This window comes from Chiloscyllium punctatum, chromosome 35 (genome assembly GCF_047496795.1).
Source record: "Chiloscyllium punctatum isolate Juve2018m chromosome 35, sChiPun1.3, whole genome shotgun sequence".
Lineage (NCBI taxonomy): Eukaryota > Metazoa > Chordata > Chondrichthyes > Orectolobiformes > Hemiscylliidae > Chiloscyllium > Chiloscyllium punctatum.
In genome coordinates this window covers 14619335-14647230 of record NC_092773.1, presented here as the reverse complement: position 1 = coordinate 14647230, position 27896 = coordinate 14619335, and the positions used below count along the sequence as shown (strand labels likewise).

Sequence of the window (27896 nt, the reverse complement as noted above, 5' to 3'; positions counted from 1 at the left end):
TGTAGTCTTCAGATTTAATGGGATATTTTGAAATATCCTTCACTGTAACTACCTGCTTAACTTTGCTCCCATTCCCTTGTTCCATAAAATTGAACAGATTGATTGAGTTGAGGGGCCTGTGTTCATCTTGATGTCAAAGTTTGCATATGATCCCAAGGTGGGTGGGAGGACGAACTGTGATGAGGATCCTTCAGCAATGACCTGGACAAGTTTGGTGAGTGGGTAAATCAATAGCAGATGCAGTACAATTTTGATAAATGTGACGTTATTCACTTTTACCAAAACAAGAAGGTAGTTTAGGACATTGAGAAATTGAGAAAGGGGAGTGTACAGCAGGACCCGGGTGTCCTGTGCACTATCCGCTGAAGGTGACACCAGGTGGTCAAGAAGGCAGAGCAATTCAAGTCTAGGAGCAGGGATGTGTTATTGCAGTTATACAGGGCTATTGTGAGGCCACAGCCTTTGTGTGCCATTGTGTGAATATCAGTTTTTGTGTGCCATTTTGGCCGCCTTTTGAGGAAAGTTGCTCTTGCTCTCATGGGAGTGCAGCAAAGATTCATCAGGCTGATTCTGGGAATAGCAGGACTGACGTATGAGGAGAGATTTAACTGGGTTAGGATTGTTTTCACTGGAGTTCAGACCAGTGAGCGGGGAATCTCCTCAGCCTTGCCAAATTGTAACAGGATGAGACAGGGTCGATTTACAGGAAGGAGGTTCCTGATGGTGCATACATCCAGAACCAGGGGTCACAGTTTGAGAAATTGGGAAACCATTTAGGAAGGCGATGAGGAGACCATGTGTTCACCCAAAGAGTGGTGAGCCTGGAATTTATTATAGAGCATTACAGTGCAGTACAAGGCCTTTTGGCACCCGGCAGTGTGATAATGTGTGAAACCAATCTGAAGCCCATCAAGCCTACACTATTCCATTATCCACTGACCATTTAAATGCCCTTAAAGTTGGCAAGTCTACGACTGTTGCAGGCAGGATGTTCCACGCCCTAACTACTCTCTGAATAAAAGAACCTACTTCTGATATCTATACGATTATCTATCACCCCTCAATTTAAAGCTCTGCCCCTTCATGTTTGACATAACGATCTGAGGGACAAAGGCCTTCACTGCCCATTCTATCCATTCTTCTGGTCGTCTTGTATGTCTCCCTTTGGTCACCTTTCAACCTTCTGTCTAACGAAAACAGCCTGAAGTCTTTCAGCATTTCCTCCATACCATGCAACATCCTGGTAAATCTCCTCTGCACCCTTTCCAATGCTTCCACATCCTTCCAGTGACCAGAACTGGAAGCACTAGTGTTTTGTACAGCTGCAACTTGACCTTGTGGCTCCGAAACTCAATCCCTCTACCGATTTTAAAAGCTGGCATACTGTACGCCTTCTGAACAACCATAGTAACTTTCAGGGATCTATGCACATGGGCACAGATCTCTGCTCATCCACACTACCAGGAATCTTGCCATTAGCTCAGTACTCTGTACTTCTGTTACTCCTTCCAAAGCGAATCACCTCACACTTTTCTGCACTAAACTCCATTTGCCACCTGTCAGCCCAGCTCTGCAGCTTATCCCTCTGTAATCTGCGACATCCTTCCGTACTGTCCACAACCCCATTGACCTTTGTGTATCTGCACGTTTACTAACCCATCTTTCTCCGTCCTCATCCAGGTCATTTATAAAAATGGCAAACCGCAGTTGCCCCAAAACAGATCCCTACGGTACACCACTTGTAACTGAACTGCAGGGTGAACATTTCCCATCCACCACCACCCTCTGTCATCTTTCAGCGAGCCAATTTCTGATCCAAACCGCTAAATCGCTCTCAGTCCCATGCCTCTGTATTTTCTGTAATAGCCCACCATGGGGAACCTTATCAACTGCTTTACTGAAATCCATGTACACCAAATCAACTGCTTTACTGAAATCCATGTACACCAAATCAACTGCTTTACTGTCATCCACCTGTTTATCCACCTTCTCAAAGAAAGCTCAATAAGGTTTGAGAGTCCTCAAGTCCCTCAGCCTTTTCTTGTAAGACCTTCCCTCTATACCAGGCAACATCCTGGTAAATCTCATGTGAACCTTTTCCAAAGCTTCCACATCCTTCTGATAGTTCGGTGACCAGAACTGAACGCAATACTCCAAGTGAGGCCACACCAGTGTTTTGAACAGCTGCAGCATGATCTCATGGTTCTGAAACTTGATCCCTCTAACACACTGTATGCCTTCTTAACAACCCTATCAACCTGGGTGGCAACTTTCAGGGATCTATGGTCATGGACACCGAGGTCGTTCTGCTCATCTATATTACCAAAGATCTTACCATTAGCCCAGTCCTTTGCATTCCTGTGACTCCTTCCAAAGTGAATCACCTCACACTTTTCCACATAAACTCGATTTGCCACCTCTTAGCCCAGCTCTGCAGCTTATCCAAGTCCCTATGTAACCTACAACATCCTTTGGAAATATCCACAACTCTACCGACCTAAAGTATCATCTGCAAATATCCTAATCCATCCTTCTACGTTCTCATCCAGTCAATTATAAAAATGTCAGAGCAATGGACCCAAAACAGATCCTTGCGTTAGTCCAGAGTGAATATTTCCCATCCACCACTACCTTCTGTCTTCTTTCAGCGAGCCAATTTTTGATCTAAACTGCTAAATCACCCTCAATCCAATGGTTGCATATTTTGTGCAGTAGCCTACTGTGGGAACTTTATCAAACGCCTTACTGAAATCCCTATGCACCAAATCAACTGCTTTCCCCTTCTCCACCTGTTTGTCCGCCTTCTCAAAAACCACAGTAAGGTTTTTGAGGCATGACCTACCCTTCACAAAACCGCGTTGACTATCCCTAATCAACTACTTCCTGTCTCAATGATTATAAATTCTATCTCTTATAACCTTTTCTAACACTTTATCCACAACCGAAGTAAGGCTGACTGGTCTGTAATTACAAGGATTATCTCTATTCTCCTTCTTGGACAAGGGGACAACATTTCTGGTATTATTCCTATAGACCAGGAAGACATAAAGATCAAAGCCAAAGGCTTGGCAATCTCCCCTCTAGCTTCCCAGAGAATCCTATGATAAATCACGTCCACTACGACTAAACTATTTTCACACTTTCCAGAATTGCAAACACCACCCCCTTGTGAACCTCAATCCTGTCTAGTCTAATAGCCTGAATCTCGGTATTCTCCTTGACAACATTGTCTTTTTCCTGTGTGAATGTGAATGAAAAATATTTAGCACCTCTTCCTATCTCATTGGTCTCCACGCATAACTTCGCACTACAACCTTGACTGGCCCTAATCTTACTCTCGTCATTCTTTTATTCCTGATGTACCTACAGGAAGCTTTAGGATTTCCTTGATCCTACTTGCCAAAGACTTCTCATGTCCCATCCTGGCTCTTTTGAGCTCTCTCTTTTTTTCGGTCTTTCCTGGTTATCTTGTAACTCTCCAATGTCCAAGCCGCCACCTTCCTCTTGACAAGAGATTCAACTTCTTCAGTAAAGCATGGCTCCCTTGCCCTCCCTACTTGACAGGTCCGTACTTATCAAGGACACGCAGTAGCTGTTCCTTGAACAAGCTGCACATTTCAATCATGCCCACCCGAAGCAACCTAAATCTTGCGCAATTGCATCATCATTGCCTTTCCCCCAGCTATAACTCTTGCCCTATCTCTTTCCATTGTACAGAATTGCAGTCGCTATCACCAAAGTGATCACCTACCTCCAATTCTAACACCTGGCCTGGTTTATTACTCAGTACCAAATTCAATGTGGCATTGCCTGTTGTTGGCTTATCTAATTAATGTATCAGGAAACCCTTCTGCACACATGGGCGAAAAACTGACTCATCGAAAAAACTTGAACAATCTGGTTCCCAGTCAATCTGGCCCCTATAACAACTACCCTATTACTTTTGGCTTCGATCCTGGATCGTCTTTGCAATTCTTTCCTCTACATCTCTGGACCTTTTCGGAGGCCCGTGGAAAACTTCCAACAGGATTACCTCTCCTTTCCTGTTTCTAACCTCTCTCATACGACCTCAGAAGACAAGTCCTCATCAAATGTCCATTCTGCCACCGTATTACATTGCTTCGCTAACAATACCACATCTCCCCCTCCCTCTTTTACCACCTTCTCTGTTCTTAATGTAACATTACTACAGAAAATTGTTGATGCCAAAATATTGAATGTATTCAAGAGGCAGCCAGGTAACGCACTTGGGTGAATGGGATTAAAGGCTATGGGGGGAGCAAACAGGATTAAGCTATTGAATTGGATGATCAGCCATGATCAGCTGAATGGTGGAGCAGGCTCCAAGGGCCGAATAGCTGCTGCCTCCCACTCCTCCTTTCTGTGTTTTGGGCACAGTTTTCTTTTTTGTATCTTTTTAATGAAGCTCTTGTTACTTATTGTATTCCTCCTTTGTTTGTTTTTGTAGTTTCTTTAATCTTCTTTTGGTTTTTGTATCATTGTTCAGCACCATCTCTGACGTTTTCCTCCTTTATAGATTTTTTCATTAAATTTAATAGTCTGACTATTTTGGTTAGCCATGATTGGTTTATCCTTATCATAAAATCTTACCTCTGTAATGGGATATAATTTTGCTTGAAGCCATTAATTCCCTGAAATGTCTGCTTGGTAATTGCTTACTTCATGCTAATCTATCTGCCTGGTCTACTTTAGCCGATTGTAATTACCTTTGTTTAAGTTAAGAGGAAAAGTCTTCTGATAGAGTGGTTTGCAAAATAATGCAATAGTAAATATAACTTAGTAAATATAACTATTTCCACTGGGAAATATGACAGCAAATCAGGCACAATCATCATGGTTACAAAACAGAATGTAGTTAATAAAATCATGACATCTGCATCAGCCCTCTATAAGAGGCACTGAACTATTCTGATTGAGCTGTGTTTAAAAGCTTGGAGAGGTGTGGACACAGAAATCGTTCTCCATCCTGGAATGCTGAAGAACCAGAGAAGACAAAATTTGAACTAAGGGGCAAAATAGCTGAATATTTCACAACCAGTGTCAATACCTGAATTTGACCTCACAAAAGAGAATTGCATGATGATGATGTGAAGATAAGAGATTTGTAAGATTACAAAGAAAGGCAAGTCAATGTTTTAGTGTTTTTCTTTGATTTTATGTTGTTTTGATTTGCAAACAACTCAGTCAGATTATGGCTTTTCCAGATGAAACGAAAGGAAGTGTAAATTGACTGTACCTTTTCCCCATGCATAACAGTCTTGATATTAGGACAGGATAATAGCAGCAAATCTGAGGCAAAAAGCTCTCATTTCCCTTTTTCCTTCAGACTCCCCTACTCTTTGGGACAAGATCTTTGCTATTCTTCCTATCCGTGCCCCTCACTGTTTTATAAACCTCGATAAGGTCACCCCTCAACTTCTGACCTTAATTTCTGTGCCAGTTATGTTCGTGATTTTGCCTTTAGCTGTCTGAGACGTATGACATATCTTTAAAATTGCATTAAACCTGTGTTCCAGAGACGTTTTTAGCAGAGAGGAAGCGGTTTTCTCGGCGCACATCTTCTGTTGGAGCCAGAGGATCTCCAGAGACCAATAGTCTTATCTGCTTCATTGCCAAACGGAGAATGCAGTTACAGGTATAACTGATACATTGCGTCATTTCAGCAGGATCTTGACAATTGTGTTTGTCCTGAATGTTTGACAGAAAAATGTACCCGACAACATTTTTAAACAGTAGCCTCTACTTGTTTACCTCATCTGAGGTAGAACAAAATCTCGTTGCTAAAATGGTTTGGTGTTGCAGTTGACCTCTGGGATAACTTGACTGCAATAGATGTTGATGGGGTAAAATGTGCTGCTTTGCTCAGTTTTAATGGTTGAAATGGTAACATGCATTTAAGCATGGAGTGAAATTACTAACTTTGTGTTCATTTATGGCATAGTTGTTCCATGTTGTGGAATTGAAAGCTTTCTCCCCTCCCCCACCCCATGTTGTGCAAAACGCCTTCGAGAAGATTATACAAGATAAATGTTGCACATAACAAGCTTTTCTGTTCCATCTTCAAAAGTCGCCAGCAGTCTAGTTAAAACATAATTTCCCCTTTAGAAATCCATGTTGAATCAACCCTCCCTTTTTTATGTATGCAACTCCAAAATCAATCCTGAAAAAGGTTTCATGATGCAAGTGAAACTGACTAGTCTTGATTACATTCTAACAGTAAACACAATCAACAACTTGTGATACTTGGTTGTCCAATACATGCATGTTGTCTACTCTTAATGACCTTAACATTTTCATTAACCTGACAAACCTCCATAGTTCATAGAATACCTGTATTTTTTAATAGGAATCCCATAAAGGTGCGATGCTGAAGAGCAAGATGACTGGATTTGTGGACGTGTTTCAAAATTCAGAACATGATAACAGGAGTATATCCACCCCAGATCCCTCTGTGTTACAGCAAAATGGTAGGTATGGAATTCATACCATGACCTAAGCATAGTTTCCAGTGAATGTTGTGTTGGTCTGAATGAAGGCTTGGATGATGTGGAAATAACACCGTCATGTTGGCTGCTGTCTTATTTAGCTGGAGCACTGATGCATAAAGATAAACCAAGTGAGGGTTATGTTTTGGATTATGCTTTACTGTTGAGTTGTATCTATGGCACATTGAGTATTGTTGATCTCAGCACATCTGAGTGAGGCAGAGAAAACTTTCACTATGCATGGTCTGTGCAAATGTGAAATGAGCAGCCAAGAGTCTGGCACCCAAATTCACCGTTGCCACCATTCCTTGAGCAATCATCATTGACCTGAATGTCACAGCCTTTTCCCTTGCAGAGGAAATTTGAGTTTTCAAATTTAACTTTCAGTTTTTGGATGCAAAACCAAACAGAGGCTGATTTGCAAAGAGAAACAGACAATGTAAACAGCAATGAAACTGACCCTCTTGTCTTTGAAACCAGCTGAGGTTGGTAAACCAAAATTTGAGGAATAACTGACCCTGTCCATAATTACAACAAAAATGTTGATCAGACCAAGCTGGATGCGAGCAGCTGATGTGTCCATTGAAGCTGAAGAAGGCCATCAAACTCCATGCTGTATGCCGATAAAGTTAAGCAGGCTGTGCAATCATTTGTGTTTTAGATTATGCCTTTGGCATTCTGCTTTGTGCCATTCATTGACTGACAGATCTTTTTACAAATGGAAACTGAACAGGTAGTCTGTCAAATATATTGTATGCGCTACACTCAATTTCAATGGAATAGACATGTTGGTTGGTCGAAATTTAACATAAAAGCAAATGTGAACAGATTTGCTGAAATTAGCAGGAGACCAAGTTTTGAAGAACTTGTACTCTGTAAGATGACAAAATGTAACTGGATGCAATTGGAGTCAGCCTGTATGACCTGTGTAATCTGCTCTGGCAATTGAAGTTGCAATTTGAGGTTTACATTCAACTGTAATTTGCCTGTTAATTCATGTTAATTGTAGATGTTAAACTGTCGGTTATATATTTTCTGTTTATGTTTGTTTGGTTGATTCTTTTGCAGTAAAAATAGATCTCGTAGAAATTGGTTTCTTGCGACTTCAGTCTTGTTTTTTGAAGAGCACAATTAATGTTCTTGACTGAGCTGTTAACATGTACCAGAAGTGTTAAATTACAACTATTTTACAAAATGATTTCACTTTGAAGCTGACAAGTTTCACTCTTGCGGGACATGGTTTTCATGTTTTGTTTTCTTAATCATCTGCTTATTCATCATCATTTACCTAGATCAGTTTCTGACCTGAATGTCAGAGTACTTCATTTCTTGATTTGAATTGATGTATAACCACCCCACAAACAAAAAACAAACTAGCAATGTCATAGAATCATTCAGTACAGAAGAGGTCCATGAAGTCTGCACCACCAAAAATGTCCAACAACCTACGAGTCTCCTGTTTGAACACGAAGCCCATAGCCTTGTGTTATGACATTTAGTGTTCATGCAAGTATTTCTTTAGAAGTTTGTAAGGTTTCCTGTCTCAGCTACTCCAGGCAGTGCATTCCTGGCTCCTGTCACCCTCTGGGTGAGAAGAGGTTTTCCCCAAATTGCCTCCAAACGTCCTGCCTTTTTTGTGAAAATTATGCTCCCTGTTATTAAGCCTTGGATGAAAACTGATTTCTATTCACTCTGTGCCTTCAATAATCTAATGCACCTTTTATGAGCTGCCCCTCTCTCCGTTAGCTGTTCCAAGGGAAGTAACCCAACCCAATCCAGTCAGTCTTGATAGCTGAAATGCTGCATTGCAGTCAATGTCCTGGTGAATCTTCTTTGCATCCCCTCCAATTGTATGGTGACCAAAATTGCATACAGTAAACCAGCTGTAGTCTAACCAAAGTTAAGTGAAACTCCAGCATGATCTTAATGCTCTCACAATATAAAATGACTGATGAAGACAAGTGTCCCATACAATGCATTAAGTACTATATTAACCAATACTATTACACTTTAAGTGATTTGTGGACAAGCATCCCAAGATCCCCTCTATTCCTCTGAGCTTTCTTGTGACTTAGCCTGCATTGAGTACTCCATTATCTTGTTCCCTCTTTGAAAATGTCCCTTTGCGTTCCGAGGTCATGTTTTGCAGTGGAGGTTGTATTAAATTTGCATCAATCCACAGGCATGTTTCATAGAGCAGTGTTAATTTGGGTTGAAGGTGTAGCCAATGTATTGGACAAATTATTCTTAATTATGAAAAAGACCAAGTAATCTGTTATTCAACAGTGCTTTATAAACATTAAAACAGTGTTGATGTTCAGCAGGCAACAGGGGAGACAAGTGATGGTTTTTAGTTTGGTGATCTTGAGTCGGTGTCATTTTTTTTGTAAGAGAAAGGCATCATTGCATTTCCAGTGAAATTTTAGTTTTATGTGAGCAGTTAATAAGATTACATAAATTAACACAAAAAAAATTTTTGTATTTCAGGTCCAACTTGTTCAGCACAACGTGATATCCTCTCCTTGAGTGGAAGTAAACCACCACTGAAGAAAAAGGTGACTTTTGGAGAAGAACTGAGCCCTGAAGTATTTGACAAAAGGCTCCTATCCAACACTCCTTTGCGTGCGGGAGAAACGTTCATGTGTCAGAAGATGTTGTTAAGTGAAGGTCCTCTTTCTGCTCAGAAGCAAGTGTCATTTGTCCAATTCGGTTTGGGAGAGCAAAAGGTAAATTTCTGTTGGTTGACTAGGCCCTGTTTAAGTTGAGAGATTAAGTTTGTAGGGTTTGGAGTTTTGTTGCGCAACCAGAGTGGCAAAGTGCGAAGTTCATCTGAAATGAGAGCATATTTTGACTTTTTGAAGTGTGTATGATTATATGTTTAAGTAATTGTATGTGGGGACAGTGTGAAGTCGTGAAAGTGAAGGGGAAAAGAGCTCTTGGTGGGGAATTCTAATGAGATACTTTAATTCAAAGTAGGGCTTGCTAAATCTGAAAGCCCACAAAGCAAGTAATTGGCAGTGAAGTTCAGTCCAGTTAATAATAAAAAAAAATACACTGAAGTACTTCATTAATCAGAAATACAATAAAAGAAACTGGCACAAAAGCACGAAAGGAAAAGTTGTGACGTGAACGAAGTTCTTTGTTTCCAGACAGATGAAAATGTACAGTCAGCTGACAGGTAGGAAGATGACAGTGGTGACCAGCAACAATTGGCTCCAAGAGGTTACGATGTACTGTTTTTGCTGGTGTATAAAACTGGTCTGCATGACTGCTATCACTGTAACTCCTCGCAGAGTATGATTTTACTGTAATATGTTTGTGTTCAAACGTTTGTCATGTTTTGGTTTAAGTTTAGAAATACTTCTTGAGAAACTCATGTTTGTGATTAGAGTTGAAAGCTTTCTGGTGAGATATTACATTTTCATGGGGGGGGTCATCAAATATTACCATGGAAAGGGACATACTGGGTTTTGGTTTCACATTCGATCTGTTATCCACAAATTTGCTGCAATTCAATTGAACCAGTGTTCGAGTGTTTCATCTCGTGGTTGTTGTTTAGAAGTTAAACATTACTGCTCATTCTTTCGACCTTACTTTTATTGACCTAGATAGATTATAAATATAATTCGGGTATCCAGATTTTTGATAAATGCTTGTGATAGTCTCAACTAATTAAAAAGATGCAACAATGTAATGCTTCCACTTTGAACTCTATTTGTTAGAACCTGGTCAGTAAGATGGCTGACAATAGCAGCCCTGCTGTTCACGAAAAATGCAACGGCGCATCACTGAAATTGGTGCCAAAATTAACAGGTAAGTCAGATGAAGGCAATAAAAGTGACCTTGAAATATCATCAAATGGATGTTTAAAATTCATGACTGTTCAGCAGGGGTCACTGGAGCAAGAACTACAAACTGTGTAGATGTACATCATTTGTAGTATCCCAGATGTCCCTGACCCACAAGTTTGAAATTTGAAACAGTTACAGAACAAGTGAAATCTGGTCTGCATTGCTCACCACTGTGGTATGTGGTGCAATTATTTACTAAACTAGACTTGGTGGGGTGGATTTTCCTTGTGGTTTAAAAAGGCTGTGGACATGAGCTCTGACCTCCAGTTCATGTGCTGATTTGTTGCAACCTGAGATTCTTCATTCTCTGGGCCCTTTTTCAATGTTTAGTATGACAGAGTAGATTGAAGAGACTGATCTCAACCCTGACTACCTGTAGTTGGTGTTGTTCCTGGTTTAGTTTCTGGTTGAGGTAGTGCATCATCCACCTCTGATTTTTGAAAGATGGCAGTCATGTATAGATATTATTCCTGGTTTGCTCTTGACAGGTTCTTTGAAGGTGTCTGTTACACAGTGTCTTTAGGTTATTTTGTTTCGAATTCTGACGTTGCACCTATATAACAGGTTATCTTTATGATGATTTTTACATTTCCAGTGTTTGAGAAGAGTTTGTGACGTTAAATTCCACTCATAAACCTGTGGGCTCATGGTGTCAATTGCCTGGTGGGTGTTACAAAATAAATATTGCATATCATGTAGAATTTGAAGGTGGTGCTTACTGGTGTTTTTTGTTTGGCAGCTCTGTATTTTTGTCAAGATTGTTGGTGTTTAGTACAAATTCATACAAACAAATACTTCGAAGAGGCATGTGATCTTAAAAGTTAGGAAAAGATCAACCCAGTGTATCATTGTGTAAACATGAGGTAGCAAGGTGTACAAAGTCAGTTGCATCTTAGTAATTGGGAAGTTCTGAATTCTCAGAGACCCAAAGCAGTTCATTGACTTGTTATATTCATTAAAAATTACAAATATGCTTTTCAGCATGGTAAATATAGAAACACAATTAATTTGGTTGATGGGCCGAAGGATCTAAATGTGGCAGCGCCCCCCCCCCCCCCTGCTTTGAGTCTTGGGTAATGGGAAGTGACCCTTCAATTCAGTTTCAGACATGGTCTTGTTCAACCATCTCTTGTGTCAGAGCAATGGTCTGCAGTTAAATGGAGTACTTTCCCCTTAAAATGAAGATCCTGTTCCTATTTCATAGAAACAAAGTGATGTGGAAACAACAATTGGTGATAACAACAAATTTGACTGCAATTAAGTAAGGTATAGTAGTGCACTTCTTTTAACTATTCTGCTTGATCTTTGCACATAACTACTCTACAAATTAATTCAGATGATCTGTTTTTAAATAAGCAGAAATTGAATTTTTTTGCATGTCTTGAGTGAAATTTTTGTCGTCAGAGAGCTGCAAATGACAATAATGGAATAAAATTGTGTTTTTTGTCTTTCTTGTACCTTTTCATTCAGTTTGGACCACATAGCATGGTAGAAGTGCATATAAACCCTTTTTTCTTTTTGTGATTGGGTGTGGGCATCACTGGCCAGACCAGCACTTAATGTCCATATGTGAACTGTTGCAGTCTGTTTGGTGTCGGTAGACTTGCAATTCTGTGAGGGAGGGAGTAGGAGGATTTTAAACCAGTGATAGTGGAAGAGGAGGGATGGGTTTCAAGGTGGATGGTGAGTTGTTTGAATCGTAATTTGGGGTGGAGATCTTCCCATGTATTTGCTGCTTTGTCCTTGTGTGGTGTGTGTGAATTTGGAATGTGCGATGTGAGGTAGGATGTTTGGTGAATTGCTGTGGTGTATTTTGTATGTGGGACTTAGCATTGCTGAGCTATGGTGGGGTGTTGGAAGTGAATGTTCGTTTGTTTATGATGTGCTGGTCAAGCAGGCTCTTCTGCACGGTGTCAAGCTTCTTCAGGTGATGTACCTGGACTCATTCAGGCAAATGGAGATTATGTCAGCACCCTCCTGATGTGTACCTTGCAAATAATGGAGAGGCTTTCAGGAGTGAGAACCTTATTTGCTGCAGGTTTTTTAGCCTCTGACCTACTTTTGTATCTACACTGTCATGTAGGATTCACTTCAGTTCAGCCATGGCATTGGTTGAGTTTTATAAGTGATTTGAAGAGCACTGAATTTGGGAGAAATTCATTGTTCATTGATATCTGGTGAGTTCATGACCAGAAGTGAGGTAAGTTAGTGCTGGACTTGACTTGACTCAAGATAGAATGACTTGCTGATATTTATTGTCAGTTCACACCGTGAATTCGGAGACTCTTGTTCATTTTTGTGTACTTCATCTCCAGGCTTGATTGTGAACCATGTGAGCAGTCATAACTAAGGGGGAAATTTGAATGAAAATTACTTGTCAATCATTCACATTTTGTTTTTATGTAGATTACATGGAAAATGGGACTGCTGAAACGAAACTTGGTAATGAAGAGAGAGATTGTTCAGCACCCAACAACCTTGAAATGTCATCTCCGATGTCAGAATGCAATGTAAACCTTCAGAAGAAGCCCATGAGAAATGATGAATACCCTTGTGATGTTTTGGAAATGAATGTTGAAGAAGTGAAAGAAGTTGTAGTGGATCATTCATCAAGGCACAATAGCAAAGAGAATCAAGTTGGGGATAACAATGTCATTTGCCTAAATGTGCTTAGTGGAAAGAAAACAGATTCTGTGAATGAGTCAAAATTGTCAAGGGTAATGGATGAGTCAAAGTGTTCTCGTACAATTCGTGACTTGGGGTCTTGTGGAATTAAAGCAGCATCCCCTGTTCAGCCTGATGTGCAACAAGTGACTTGTATACTTGATGAAAAGTACGAAAATGGTGATCTTCAGATCACTGATGTGTCCATTCAGGAATCTACCAATGAACGGGAGCAAAACTGGTCTTGTGGTGAAGGTGTGTGCCTGGGGATTCAGAATGTCACGACTGATGCAGTGTGTCTTAATATGTTTTCAATGCCATCTCTCTGCTTAAGTGTGGAGGTAAGCCCAAAATTTAAGCAAGAGGTCCAACTTGAAAACCTGTCAGAAAAGCCCAAAATTGAGGAACCCCGCAGATCTACACGGGTGAAGAACAAGATTAACACTACTTCAAAGAACTCCACGATGGTATGCAAAATTCTGTTATATTGAGAAGGGTTAAGATGAGCTTATTGATCAGTTGTCAAGTTAGGAATTTTTTGTGAGCCAAGCACATGGAATGTAGCTAAGTTGTTAACCCTAGTGCTGCTAAGTGGAGGTAATGTTTTCTTTGATCAATTATGTTAAGTCCAATTTTTTTTGCTGCTATTCTGTCAATTGAGTATTCGGTGTTTTGTCCTCAGAGAAATTAGAGCAACTGCATTCAAGTTGAAATAAAGTTCGAAGCTACCGAGTAACTAAGTAAATTGATGTGCTCATGTACAAAGAGCATTCTGCAAGCAATGATAAAGAGCATTTAATTTGTTGATATTCTTGAGCTAATGATGAGAAAATGATCTGTAAAAACTCTATCAGATCCCATAAATCAATCAGAGATTATGTGGACAAAGCGTTAAGCTGTTTAACTGGAAATTTGTTTGTGCAGCACATTGATCCATTTGCCTCTTGAATGCAAATTGAGCCAACAGCCAACACACAAGCCAGGGATACAACACTCAAGATACTCTGCATCAACTTGCCTACTCTGTTTCTAATTTTGCATCATCTTGTGCAATTTACTGAATCAGAAAATCAGTCAATGGGGATTATGTTGCCTTTTATTTCATGGGCCATTCCTATGTTGACACTGTCAGTAAACTAAATGGGCCAGAGTTGAAATGTAGGGTGTGATGGACTCTCAGGGGAATGTATCAATGTATCTTGGTACCAAGACTGGCTCTAGTATAATGAAGAGTATGTCAGGATCCAAGTGATGGATTGTAATAGGGGATTCTCTAGTCAGAGGCACAGACGCTCGTTTCTGCGGCCGACAGTGAAAATGCCTCCTTGGTGCCGGGATCAAGGATATCTCGGAGATGGTACAGAATGCTTTCAAAGGGGAGTGTGACCAGCAGGTGGTCGTTGTGTTGAAACTAATGATATGGAAAGGCAAACAGTTGAGATTCTGAAGGGAGAATATAGGAGGTTAGGCAGGAATTCAAAAAGGAGATCCTTGAGTAGTAATATCTGGATTACTGCTGATGCTACGAACTGCTGGGCATAAGAATAGGAGGATAAAGCAGATGAATGTATTGTTGAGGAGCTGGTGCAGGGAGATGGGTTGTCATTTTGGATCATTGGAATTTTTCTGGGGTAGAACTGAAGGATAGATGGTACCTAAATTGGAATCCAAAGGCATTTTTTCATGGGTACTAGGGAAAGCATAGGATGCCTTGCTGATGTTTAAAGAGTCCTATGTGTGTAACTGCAGGAGATGGGAGAGATGCTAGACGAGTATTTGGCATCAGTTTTTGCTGTGGCGAAGGACGTGGAAGATTTGGAATGTTGGAAAATATATGGTAACATCTTGAAACATCTTGAAAAGCATCCATATTACAGAGTAGGAGGTCTTAAAAACAAATCAGATGGATAAGTCCTTTGGACCAAATCGGGTGAACCACAGAAGTTTGTGGGAAGCTAGGGAAGTGATTGCTGGGTCCCTTGCTGAAACATTTGGGTCATTGATGCAAGACAGGAGGTTGGCTAATGTGGTGCCACTGTTAAAGAAAGGTGCTAAGTCAACACTAGGGAATGATAGACAGGTGAGACTGACATCGGTGGTAACAAGTTGTTGGAGGGAATCCTGATGGACAGGATTTCTAATTAGATTAGATTACCTGCAGTGTTGAAATAGGCCCTTCGGCCCAACAAGTCCACACCGACCCTCCGAAGAGCAACCCACCCAGACCCATACCCCTACATTTACCCATGACTAATGCACCTAACACTACAGACAATTTAGCATGGCCAGTTCACCTGACCTGCACATCTTTGGACTGTAGGAGGAAACCGGAGCACCGACTGGAAACCCACACAGACACTGGGAGAATGTGCAAACCCTAGACAGACAGTTGCCCGAGACGGGAATAAAATCAAAGTTACTTAGAGTTGCTGAGGAAAGATGTTTAACAACCAAGATGATTGAGAAATGAGGAAAGATTTATAAAAAGCCTTTATTGCTCTTGACGATGCATCGCACAGAGAAAGAACTTTGGGAAGGATTATAAGGGTCATGATTAACCAAGGAAGTTAAGCACAGCATAAAAGCGGGGGGAAAATTGTTACAAATACTATGGGTAAGCCAGAGAAATGGACAAATATGTATCAACAAATGAGTATGAGAACAAAGTCATGGTTGGGGGGGGCGGGGGGAAGAGAAATTTTGAAGGTAAAGTAGCATGTAATACTATAATAGAATAGCAACAGATATTTCAAGTATAACACGACAAAAGGGAAGAGAGAAATGAAAATGAACATAAGGTGAGGTAATGGCCTTTTGGTATTTTTGCTGGACTGTTCAGTAAAAATCCAGAATTAAAAGTCTCTTTATCACCATGAAAGCCTTGACAATTGTTGGAAGAACCAATCTGGTTCCCTGATCTCTTTTTGTTTTAGAGAAGAAAACTGCCATCTTATCTGGTATGGTCTACTTGTGACTCCAGACCCATAGTAACTTACATTTGACTCTCATCTGCTCTTACAAATGTGCAGTAAATTCTGGCCTAGTCAGCAATGCCCACATTGTGAATGAAGGTCAAAAAGACCTCTTAAGGATCAAGGTTTGAGAAATAAACGTATGGAACCATGATTTGCTAGTAAAATTAAATACTTTAGATACTTTGCATATCTATTTATAGTTGATGACAAGAATACAAACTAAGGGGCAAACTCGAGGGCAGAAGAAAGTGAGCTGAAGAGAGACAAGCCCTTTTGACCTGAAGGGGTTTATCACATGATATTGAAGGAAGTAGTTAGTAAAATGCTGGATGTGGTGCTTGTCATCTTTGTTGCATCGCTAGATTCTAGTAGTAGGCTATACGATGGGAAAGAGGAAAATGTCACACTTAATCTCAAAGTGAAGGAAACAAAATGATTAACAATAAACCAAAAGTCTTGACATCTGTCATGGACGAACATTTTGGAATCCAGAAGCACGCAAATTATTTCAATGCAGAATTTAGCAATGTATAATAGAATGAAGCAGAGTCAGCATGGTTTCATGAAGGAAAAATCATTCTTCAGAATATCTTGGGAATTCTTTGCAAAGGTAACAAGCTGCATAGATGAAGGGAAAACAATGGATATAATATATTTCCAAAACACAATTGATAAGGTACTGCATGAGAGAAGGGCTCTTATGGTGTTGGAGGTAGTAGATTGGCCAATAATTAACACAGAGTGAAGGTAAGCGGTGTCGTTGTCAAGATGGCATCCTCTCTCAATTGAACTGCCATAGGTTCAGTGCTGGCGTTGCTGTTATTAAGAAATATATATGAATGACCTGGATGAGGCATATGAATGCCAAGTTTTCGGATGACACAAAAAGCGATGGAAAGACCAAATGATAAGGCTGACAGACGCTAGAGGGATGTCGATTAAGTGAGTGGGTATAACCTTGGCAGGTGTGAAAATTTAAGTTATTATATGGCAGGTCGAATAGCAGCTGAATATTATTGTAATTGAGGAAGACTGCAGACAACTGCACCACAGAAGGATTTGGGAGTCTTTTGTGCATCAATTACTGAAAGTTAACCTAGAAATTCAGAAGGTTGGAGAAAAGTCAAGTGGAATGTTAGCCATAAATTTAAAGAAGGATATAAGTATGAAGGCCAAGCTCAAATGAAACATGGCACAAATCAGACCCGAAGTGGAATATTGTGAACAGATTTGATTGCCTTGTTTCACAAGAGATACACTGGCGTTGTCTGCCGTACAGTGAAGGTTCACGAGGTTGATAATGGAAAAGGAGGGACTGTCTTGTGAGAAAACATGAAGTCAATTGGGTCTGTCCTCACTGGAGTTAAGAAGAATGTGGGATTCATGGCAGAGATGATGTGTGGAAGCGGAGGACCAGATGGCTTACTCACAGAATAAGATCCATAAGGGATTATCAGGAATTTGTTTGCTGACAGTCATGATTCTGTCTGATTGATGCCCACAGACGGGTACAGAAGATTGACATCATGTATTTTCATGTTGGAGAGATGAAAATATTTCAGGAAGGGAATAGAGTCATAGGGAAAAGGCAGCCAAATGGAGTGGAGGATTATCAGATGAGCAATAATCTCATTGAATGATTGAGCAGACTTATTGGGCTTGTTGCTTGTTGCAAGTTAACGAAAAATTATTTTCACCTTTTGCTCAATTGCATTACAAGTTCAACAAGGTAGATGAGTAACAGTTTAGAATCTGTATTGATAATGTAATGACGAAAACTAATTCCAAATAAAATAGTTATTCAAGTTGGAAGGTGTCAAAATTCAGACTCAGAAGTGTACACTTTGCCATGGTTAATTCACATCCCAACTCATGTACAATATCAGTCCTCAACAGTGGCACCGAAAGCCAGGATAATGATGCTTCACATATCCAAGAATGGAAAATAGCATCAGCACTGGGAGGATTATACAGAAGGTTGGGATTTCTTGCAACGGTGTTAGGAACATTTGCATGTGTCACTAAACATACTTAGGTTTTAAGTTAATATTTCCCTCCGGCATGGGATTTGTTAAGTGGAGACAATGAGCAGGACAGTCAAATGCAGATCGCTCAGTTGAAGGATCAAGTATGTCATGAACTGAATTATTTGCTAAACTGAAACTGTGAAGATGCCTTGAACTGAAATCAGTAAATTTACTGAACCAAGCTGGTGCCTGGGCAAGGTAACGAAGGACAGCATGAGATCTTGCTTGAGGCATTTGCATTTTGCATGATTCTTACTCTGTTCCAAAGAAACTGAAGAGATTGCTTGGCAATGTAATACAGGCCTGCATGTTGTGAAGAAGTCGTCTTTAGCAAGCCTTAATAACAAAATGTATTCAAGAAGCAAGACGTTCCAGGAGACTGCTCAAGGTGTGTTATCAGACCCACTCAAACGTCAAGTCTTGTACAGCAATTGGCAAGATGACCTAATGTCTGGTTGAACAAGTAGGCTTTTGGAAGCATTTTGGATGAGGGCACAAGAGGGTAGAATAGGAGGTACACTGAGCATGCAAAGCCATGGAGGGATTTAAAGACCAGACAGAAAAATAGATTATGAGTAAGGAATCTGTGTTTGATATATTGAACAACATATTTGTTCAGAATATTCCCCAGTGCATGTTGGCCAATTATTTTCCTTTCAGAGTGCAGTTATTATAATTTGTAAGCAGCTGTGACTGTAGTTTTAGTACAACAAGGACCTTAGTGGTCATAAAATCTTCATCCCTTCAAATGCTCAGTCCATCATATTGTGAAACTATGCAGGGCACGTTGAAGTACAGTACTGCACAGTGGAGTGATGGCTGAATTTGAGACTGAGGAAAGCATGACGTAATCAAATAGTATGTGATGGAAAGCAGGAATGATGGCAGCAAAACTGTTTTGCAGGTAACAAAAGGCAAATATAGAAAGAAAGTCAAAAAAGAACTTTATGGAAAACGGGAATATGCTTCCAAGAAACCATTACTGAGCCCAATCACAGAGGACTCGAATGTGTGGCCTGAGCCAGCAGATTTTCCTGATTGTGATGGAAAGGCAGACTGGAAAGCTTCAAGGATGAACATTCTTCTCCCTCTTGAGGGTAAGGATTTTTGGAAATACTAATTGTCTCTTAATGGATTATTGACTGACTGAAAAAAATTCAAATATTGTAAGTAAGGACTTGAAGTTGATTCTGAGGGATTAGTATCTTTGGTATAATTAAGAAGATTTTCTTCACAAAAAACCAGAGCCACACACATTTTTCAACAGTCGTCACCATATCCCATTTGACGAAGTCAATTCTGTGATCCCAAGTGTCGGGGATAAAAGAGTGGATGAATGTAAAACAAAGGAGAGGATTTGCTTTCAAGCGCGCAGAGTAATTTCCCAGTTGACTGCTGAACATCACTGGCTAATTTATAGTTGCATCTGCTGCTGTTCATTGTTGACAAATTAGAAATAATTGGAACTTTGCAGCAAGTTTGCACAAAGGGAGAATGATCTTGCCATAGACCTCCTGTAAGTAGTTGTTAATGCTGCTACTGCTTCCTAAGATGACTCTTCGCTTTTTGGACAGATGTAGACACCCAGAGCATAGAAATACCTTTTCACTCGTATTTGTTGTGTTTGTCAAAACCAACCACTAAACTGTTCTTGTCTGCCTTGGCATATAAATTCATCAACTGCTTCTTGATTCACATCCTTTGTCAATCTGGAACAATGTGACATGCAAATTTTCCTCAAACCTGCTGCTATTTTCCCTGTCTCTCTTATAAGCTTCTGACATGATAATTTCCAGTCCTGCAGCCATGTCGGAGTCAAAGTAACACTCCAATTTGAATTTGTGCCTGCAGCTCATTTAAATTATTCCTTATACATTGTATGCTATGCATTGAACTGTTATTTGGGCTGAGCACTCAAACCTGTCACTCAGCACTAATGTTTTATTAACTTGTTTTATTTATGTCATCAAGTTCAATCGCTGAACTGGTATAGTTTTGCCATTACCTGCCACACCTGAACTAAGATTCCTGGCTCTTGATCTAATCTGTCTTGTTAGCTGTTTTTGAAACTGTATTGACTTGCCCAAGGCTTCCAGTATCCTTTGAAGCGAGTTGAAGATAATTCTCTCCCTGGTACCAGGTAGGTAGCACCCCATGGAGGACTCTATATCCTCCAGTGCTACACTGAAGATCCCTTCAGGTACATCACATTGAGTCACACTGTCCTTTCCCTGACTGTTGGCCAAATTTCAAGTAACCAAAAGTGTGTGACTCCTCCTAAAACATTGAGGTGTTTTGCAGTGTCTGAAGCTCATTTGTCCAGTTTAACAGTTCTTAATTTGAGTTCCTTGAGCAGCCATAAGACCATAAGACATAGGAGTGGAAGTAAGGCCATTCGGCCCATCGAGTCCACTCCGCCATTCAATCATGGCTGATGCGCATTTCAGCTCCACTTACCAGCGTTCTCCCCGTAGCCCTTAATTCCTCTCGACAACAAGAATCTATCAATCTCGGCCTTGAAGACATTTAGCGTCCCGGCTTCCACTGCACTCCGTGGCAATGAATTCCACAGGCCCACCACTCTCTGGCTGAAGAAATGTCTCCGCATTTCTGTTCTGAAATGACCCCCTCTAATTCTAAGGCTGTGTCCACGGGTCCTAGTCTCCTCGTCTAACGGAAACAATTTCCTAGCATCCACCTTTTCCAAGCCATGTATTATTTTGTACGTCTCTATTAAGTCTCCCCTTAATCTTCTAAACTCCAACGAATACAATCCCAGTATCCTCAGCCGTTCCTCATATGCTAGACCTGTCATTCCAGGGATCATCCGTGTGAATCTCCGCTGGACACGTTCCAGTGCCAGTATGTCCTTCCTGAGGTGTGGGGACCAAAACTGGACACAGTACTCCAAATGGGGCCGAATCAGAGCTTTATAAAGTCTTAGTAGTACATCTCTGCTTTTATATTCCAACCCTCTTGAGATAAGAGACAACATTGCATTCGCTTTCTTAATCACGGACTCAACCTGCATGTTTACCTTTAGAGAATCCTCGACTAGCACTCCCAGATCCCTTTGTGCTTTGGCTTTATTAATTTTCTCACCATTTAGAAAGTAGTCCATGCTTTTATTCTTTTTGCCAAAGTGCAAGACCTCGCACTTGCTCACGTTAAATTCCTTCAGCCATTTCCTGGACCACTCTCCCAACCTGTCTAGATCCTTCTGTAGCCTCCCCACTTCCTCAGTACTACCTGCCTGTCCACCTAACTTCGTATCATCGGCAAACTTCGCTAGAATGACCCCGGTTCCCTCGTCCAAATCATTAATATATAATGCGAACAGCTGTGGCCCCAGCACCGAACCCTGCAGGACACCGCTCGTCACCGGCTGCCATTCTGAAAAAGAATCTTTTATCCCAACTCTCTGCCTTCTGTTAGACAGCCAATCCTCAATCCATCCCAGCAGCTCACCTCAAACACCATGGGCCCTCACCTTGCTCAGCAGCCTCCCGTGTGGCACCTTATCAAAGGCCTTTGAAAGTCTAGATAGACCACATCCACTGGGTTTCCCTGGTCTAACCTACTTGTTACCTCTTCAAAGAATTCCAACAGGTTTGTCAGGCATGACCTCCCTTTACTAAATCCATGTTGACTTGTTCTAATCCGACCCTGCTCTTCCAAGAATTTAGAAACCTCATCCTTAATGATGGATTCTAGAATTTTACCAACAACCGAGGTTAAGCTGATTGGCCTATAATTTTCCATCTTTTGCCTTGATCCTTTCTTGAACAAGGGGGTTACAACAGCCATCTTCCAATCATCCGGGACCTTTCCTGACTCCAGTGACTCTTGAAAGATCTCAACCAATGCCTCTGCTATTTCCTCAGCCACCTCCCTCAGAACTCTAGGGTGTATCCCATCGGGGCCAGGAGATTTATCAGTTTTAAGACTTTTTAACTTTTCTAGCACTATCTCTTTCGTAATGGCAACCATACTCAACTCAGTCCCGTGACAGCCTTTAAATTTTGGGATATTACTCATGTCTTCCACTGTGAAAACTGACGGAAAGTACTTGTTAAGTTCTCCTGCTATTTCCTTATCTCCCATCACTAGGCTTTCTGCATCAGTTTGAAGAGGCCCAGTGTCTACTTTTGCCTGTCGTTTGTTTCTTATGTACTGAAAGAAACTTTTACTATCATTTCTAATATTACTGGCTAGCCTACCTTCATATTTGATCCTCTCATTTCTTATTACACTCTTTGTTATCCTCTGTTTGCTTTTGTATCCTTCCCAATCTTCTGATTTCCCACTGTTCTTAGCCACTTTATAGGATCTCTCTCTTTCTTTCTTTAATACATTTCCTGACTTCCTTTGTCAGCCAAGGTTGTCTAATCCCTCCCCGGTTAATCTTTCTTTTCTTGGGAATGAACCTCTGTACAGTGTCCTCAATTATACCTACAAACTCCTGCCATTTTTGCTCTAGTGTCTTCCCGGTTAGCCTCTGCTTCCAGTCTATTTTAGTCAGTTCCTCTCTCATGCCCTCATAATTACCTTTATTCAACTGTAACACCATTACATCCGATTTTGCCTTCTCCCTTTCAAACTCCAGACTGAACTCTACCATATTATGGTCGCTACTTCCTAAGGGTTCCCTTACTTTAAGATCTTTTATAGAGTCTGGTTCATTGCAAAGCACTAGGTCCAGAATAGCCTGCTCTCTTGTGGGCTCCATGACAAGCTGTTCCAAAAAGCCATCCTGTAAGCATTCCATGAATTCCCTTTCTTTAGATCCACTGGCAACATTATTTACCCAGTCCACCTGCATATTGAAGTCTCCCATGATCAATGTAACCTTGCCTTTCTGACATGCCTTCTCTATTTCCCGGTACATGTTGCGTCCCTGGTCCTGACCACTGTTAGGAGGTCTATACACAACTCCAATTATGGTTTTTTTTGCCTTTGTGGTGCCTCAATTCCACCCACACAGACTCCACATCATTCGACGCTATGTCATTCAATACCATAGATTTAATTTTGTTCTTAACGCATAAGGCAACCCCACCCCCTCTGCCCACCTCTCTGTCTTTTCGATAAGTTGAAAAACCATGGAGGTTTAACTGCCAGTCCTGACCCCCCTGTAACCAAGTCTCTGTGATGCCTACTACATCATAATCATTCACTATTATCTGTGCCATTAGTTCATCGGCTTTGTTATGAATGCTACGAGCATTCAGGTAAAGTGCCTTAATGCTAACTTCCTTATCATTAGAGATGTTGGAAGTCATATGTCCTAAGTTATCCTTGCTTTTTTCTGCATTCTCAGTCTGCCTCAATTTTAAATCCACCTGGAAACATGCTATCCTGCTGCTTATCTTTCCATTTACCTCCATACTCCCTGTCGCTTTCACTTTCCCTTCCCCCCCCCCCCCCCAAGCCGACATGGTTTGCAGTTAGGAAGAACATTGGGGTCCTCCAGTTCCCCATTCATCATGCAAGTAGAACTTATCACTTGGCCCTGCATTTATTTATTTTTTTTTGTTTTGGTTGATCAGTTGTTAAGTTGTTTTTTTTTAAATCATCTTCGAGCTGGATCAGTCTCAGCTTCAGGATGTCTTCTGTCTTTGTGTTCTCTTCCTCAACAAAGGGTTATCAGGCCAATGTTCTGATTTGTACTGACATCACTGTGGAAGACAAATCTTCTTTTCTGTAAAAGACTATGTAGGTCTTATGATTGCTTTCTCCCTGGACAGACTTTTTTCCAGCTTCACATTGAATCACAAGTAGCTAACAAAAGTATAGAATGTTTTGTACTTGTCTTGTTTCATTGTCCTGCAGGTAGTCTTATTGAAGAAGAAAGTAGACAAAGCACATTCAACTCTGAAAAGCCTGCTGATGGACATGCTGCTTTGCATGCAGTGTTTAAAAGGGAACAAGTACGAAAACCAAAAAGATTGTGCAAGAGCAGTCTCCATGACTTTGAGGAAGACTCAAGTGTTTGGAAATCTGTTGAAAGTGACAGTGAGCAAAGAACCACTTTGGTTAACAATGTGAGTGATCTCCAGTGTGCACTTGAGAAAGTGAAGAACAATTTAAGCAGTGGTACTGATGAATCGCCTGTATTTTCACCTACAGCATTTGATGAGTTGGAAGCTTTGGAAAGTTCAGGTGCTCAGAATCTTGACACTGAGCCTACTTGGATGAGTGAGACATTTTCAAATAAGATGACAAGGAACCATCTTTCAGAAGAGTTCACTATGGTGAAAAATAATCAGAAAGGAACAAATGGAGTGCAGACCCTACTTGAGAGACAACATCCAAAGGACATTGAACTCAAACAATATTTCAAGGAGGCGGATGACACAGCTGATTACAAAATCATTAGTTCTTGCCTGGAATCTGAATCAAATGTTGTTCAAGAAAGTGACCAGCAACTGAAAGCAGAGTTGGCAAAAATGGAGGACTTGACTCCTGCCAGTAATTTCACTGTAATGAAAGAATCCCTTGTAACAGCAACTGCGCCATCCGTTGCAATTCATGACCAAAGGGTGTGTCATTTACCTCTAGCCACTCAGGAGATATTTCAAAGCCGAACATGCCGCAGAAAGAGCAAAATATTTGGAGCAGCAGAATTGGCATCCAAAAAGCAGGTAGACAAGCCATTTGTAGACTATTTTGGAGAACATGAGGCATTAGATGCAAATGATACAAATGGTCATGAAGCTGTGAATGTATCACAAACAGAAAGCCTTGTAAACAGCATGATGGGCAAAGGAATTGTTCCCAAGTATAAAAGTGACATTGAGGTTGATGAGGCTGAAGTAAAAACCAACTTTGGAGCTCTGTTTGATACCTCAGGACTTTTACGTTCATCAGAACAGATGAATATAAATATATTTGAAACTGCTGACCAGTTGGAAGTGGGAATCAAATATTTAGGTTCTTCAAGAGAAAACTCAATCTTCAAAAAGAAGGTGAGGCGTAGTGCCCGGCTGTCCGGTGTGATAAATGTGGCAGGACTGAGCTGGGTTGAGGTATCCAGCACTGAACCGGTACAGGAAAAGATGACGACCAGTACGCTTCCCAGAAGATCTTGCAGGCTCACCAAACCATGGGGAAACATTTCCAGTGCAGAAGAATTGGCGAGTAAAACTGAATCCCAAGCAAGAATTAGAACTCTCAGGCGACGGTCACTTTCATGTCTCCGAAATACAGCTGCTGATGGTTTGGAGGAATCTCCGAAGAAAAGCATGATTGAACTAAGTTGACCATCAGAAATACTCAGGTATTTTCATCAATCACAGGGAAATAACATGGGTATTTTTGTCACGTATCGCTTGTTGAGTTTCTGTACAATATGAAAACAAACAGCAGTAAAATTACAGCTTCTGTTCGTAAAGTTGTATCGCAACTAGAGCTTGTAGCCCTAACTCTGCTAAGTGTTAAGCCTGCCACTGCTGACAGAATTAATCTTGCAGCATAAATGTGTTCACTGGAGAAATGCAGTTTTGCACTTGTTAGCTTAGACCCTATGTTATCCCATCAGGTCAAGCTATCAACTTGAGTGAAGTGACAATGAAACGTTCTCAGAAAAAACAAATGAAGGGTTCCACGGATAAGCAACCAGTTGAAAGGAAATTAATTGTGCTTTTGAAACGAAATAAACAGTGCCACAGAGACTGACTGACTGCTTTCCATTTATTCCATTGCAAAGCAATCTGAACAGATCCCTGGAGTGAAATGTGTTAAAGAAACATATGTGTTAAACAATTAGGTCATATTGGGTCACTTAGTTTTTTTTTATTTTTCAATTGCTTTCTGCTCTGGCTGTTATAAATGCTGTTCGTGTTGGGTGTGGAACAGCAGCACAGTAAAGTTTTGGCAAGTTACACAGGCAAGGAGATTGCAATGGAAGTGTGCCTTTGTCTGACCAAACTTAATTGGCAATTTTAAGATTTACTTGACTTTCCTTTTGCCCCTTTCTCTGTCCTTCCTGTCCACTTATAGTCCGGGATACTAATGTTATCACCCCAAACTAAAAATGATCAGCAATAGTTGCCGTGGTGACACAGTGGTCAGCACTGTTGCCTCATGGTTCCAGGGATCCAGGTTCAATTGCAACTTCAGGTGATTGCCTGTGTGGAGTTTTCACATTGTACCCATGTCTCCATGGGTTTGCTTCAGGTGCTCCAGTTTCCTCCCACAGTCCAACTAAGTGCAGGTTAGGTAGATGAGCCAAAGTAAATTGCCTTGTAAGGTCCAGGGATGTAGATGCGGAATGCAGGCTAGGTAGCCTAGAGGTGGTTGATGTGGGCTTATGGAAATACTTTGGGAGGCTGTTCAGAGTTAGACTACAAGCTAAAGGGGCCAAATGGCCTCTGTCCTGCACTGTCGGGCTTATATAACAGAAATTCAATGTGATAAGTAGTCCAAGTGTCAAGTTGAATCTTGGATTTAGCCGCAAGTCAGCTGGGAGCTGTTGGTTTGATAGAATCACTTCAACTGTATTAATTTTTTTGAGTCAAATAAAGTTCTTTGGTTTTCTTTTAAGGAGTTGAAGAAATGGGAAGTTGTATAACAGACTTTTGAATGAAGATAATTGACATTGCGACAAGTTCAAAGAAGTGAAATCCCAAGTTTTCTTTATTTCGAGGATGTTGTTGTTCCTTGCATATTCTTTGCCACTGTACCAGTGTGAACCATGGAGCAGGTACTGAATCTCTACAATAGCAGATCCATAGTTATATTGTTGAAATGGAGCGATTTGCTGTTCTGCTGTGCACAGTGCAAATTGTTTTGTGATTTATTTTTCATTGAAGCAACTGATATATTTTTTAAAAAAAGAAATTGCTTGTGAAATAATGTTACTTTTGCTTTGTCATTTAAAAAACATTGTTCGGCTCATTCCATAAGAAATAAAGAGGCACACATGCTGAATTTTCCTCAAAGTCTATATTCTGTTGCACATCAGCGTTCATGTTGGTGCTGATGTTTTCCATTTCGGATGTGACCAGCACCTGGGACAGCTATATTTCTGGTATTCATACCCTTCTGATTGTTTTGTGTAATGTCATGTCGGCATCACTCGATTGACTGAACTCATTGAGGATGTTTGAATTTCTGTTGCCTCTGAGAAAGTGGGATAATTGTAATCCCAAATTGGTGGATTGAATTGTTTGTGCAAGACTTGTTGCCATGCGGACCAGATTGGAGAACCGATGAAGCAAAGCATTTTTGTGGACCACACTTAGACTGAGTCAGAAAACTGCAGGTTGACCTGACTTAATCAGGCTTGAGTGTCATGTTATTGCTAAAATAATACTTTGTTCACTCACATTTCCTTCCATTAACAACAGAAGCTGGCCCAAGTGACTGCTTTGCTTGGATTTTGGCAAAAAAACTGTCTTTCATAGATGTTAGTAAAGTCACGACAAATCCAAGTGCTTTATTTCCTATGGTGTCTCACTGCGAATATGAGCATTGCCACAGGGCCAGTTTGTTTTTGTTCAGTTTCCTCCAACTGTTTGTCAAATATGTCGACAATAAAACCTTCTATTCATTCTTCCTTCCTTTTATAGTTTCTTAAATGCAGCTATGCTCTTTCTGGTCTTCTGCCTGAAATGAACGATATTGCCAAACAAGTATCTTGGAAGAGAGAGTGCAGCGTTTCTTAGTAGATCATTTATAACAGTTCGTGACCCCATGTTACGGTTGCAACTTTTGTATGCATTTATTTCAATGCAAGGGGCCAAACAGGGAAGGCAGATGAACTCAGGGCATGGTGAGGAACATGGGATGGGATATCATAACAATTACGGAAACATGGCTCAGGGATGGGCAGGACTGGCAGCTCAATGTTCCAGGATACAAATACTACAG

General features: G+C 40.7%; 1 protein-coding gene across 2 annotated transcripts in view; it reads left to right on the top strand.

Annotated features, from left to right (window-relative positions):
* The window catches only part of cdca2 (cell division cycle associated 2), a 42063-nt gene extending 14481 nt beyond the window's left edge, over positions 1-27582 (top strand). For both annotated transcript variants that reach the window (XM_072554005.1, XM_072554006.1), the window contains 8 exons: positions 5538-5656; positions 6368-6488; positions 8994-9232; positions 10229-10319; positions 12764-13488; positions 18928-19120; positions 23856-25302; positions 26569-27582. In XM_072554005.1, the coding sequence (XP_072410106.1) occupies positions 5538-5656; positions 6368-6488; positions 8994-9232; positions 10229-10319; positions 12764-13488; positions 18928-19120; positions 23856-25285 (2918 nt within the window). In that variant the 3' untranslated portion in view covers positions 25286-25302; positions 26569-27582. The remainder of the gene's footprint in view (positions 1-5537; positions 5657-6367; positions 6489-8993; positions 9233-10228; positions 10320-12763; positions 13489-18927; positions 19121-23855; positions 25303-26568) is intronic.
* The last annotated feature ends 314 nt before the right edge of the window (positions 27583-27896 follow it).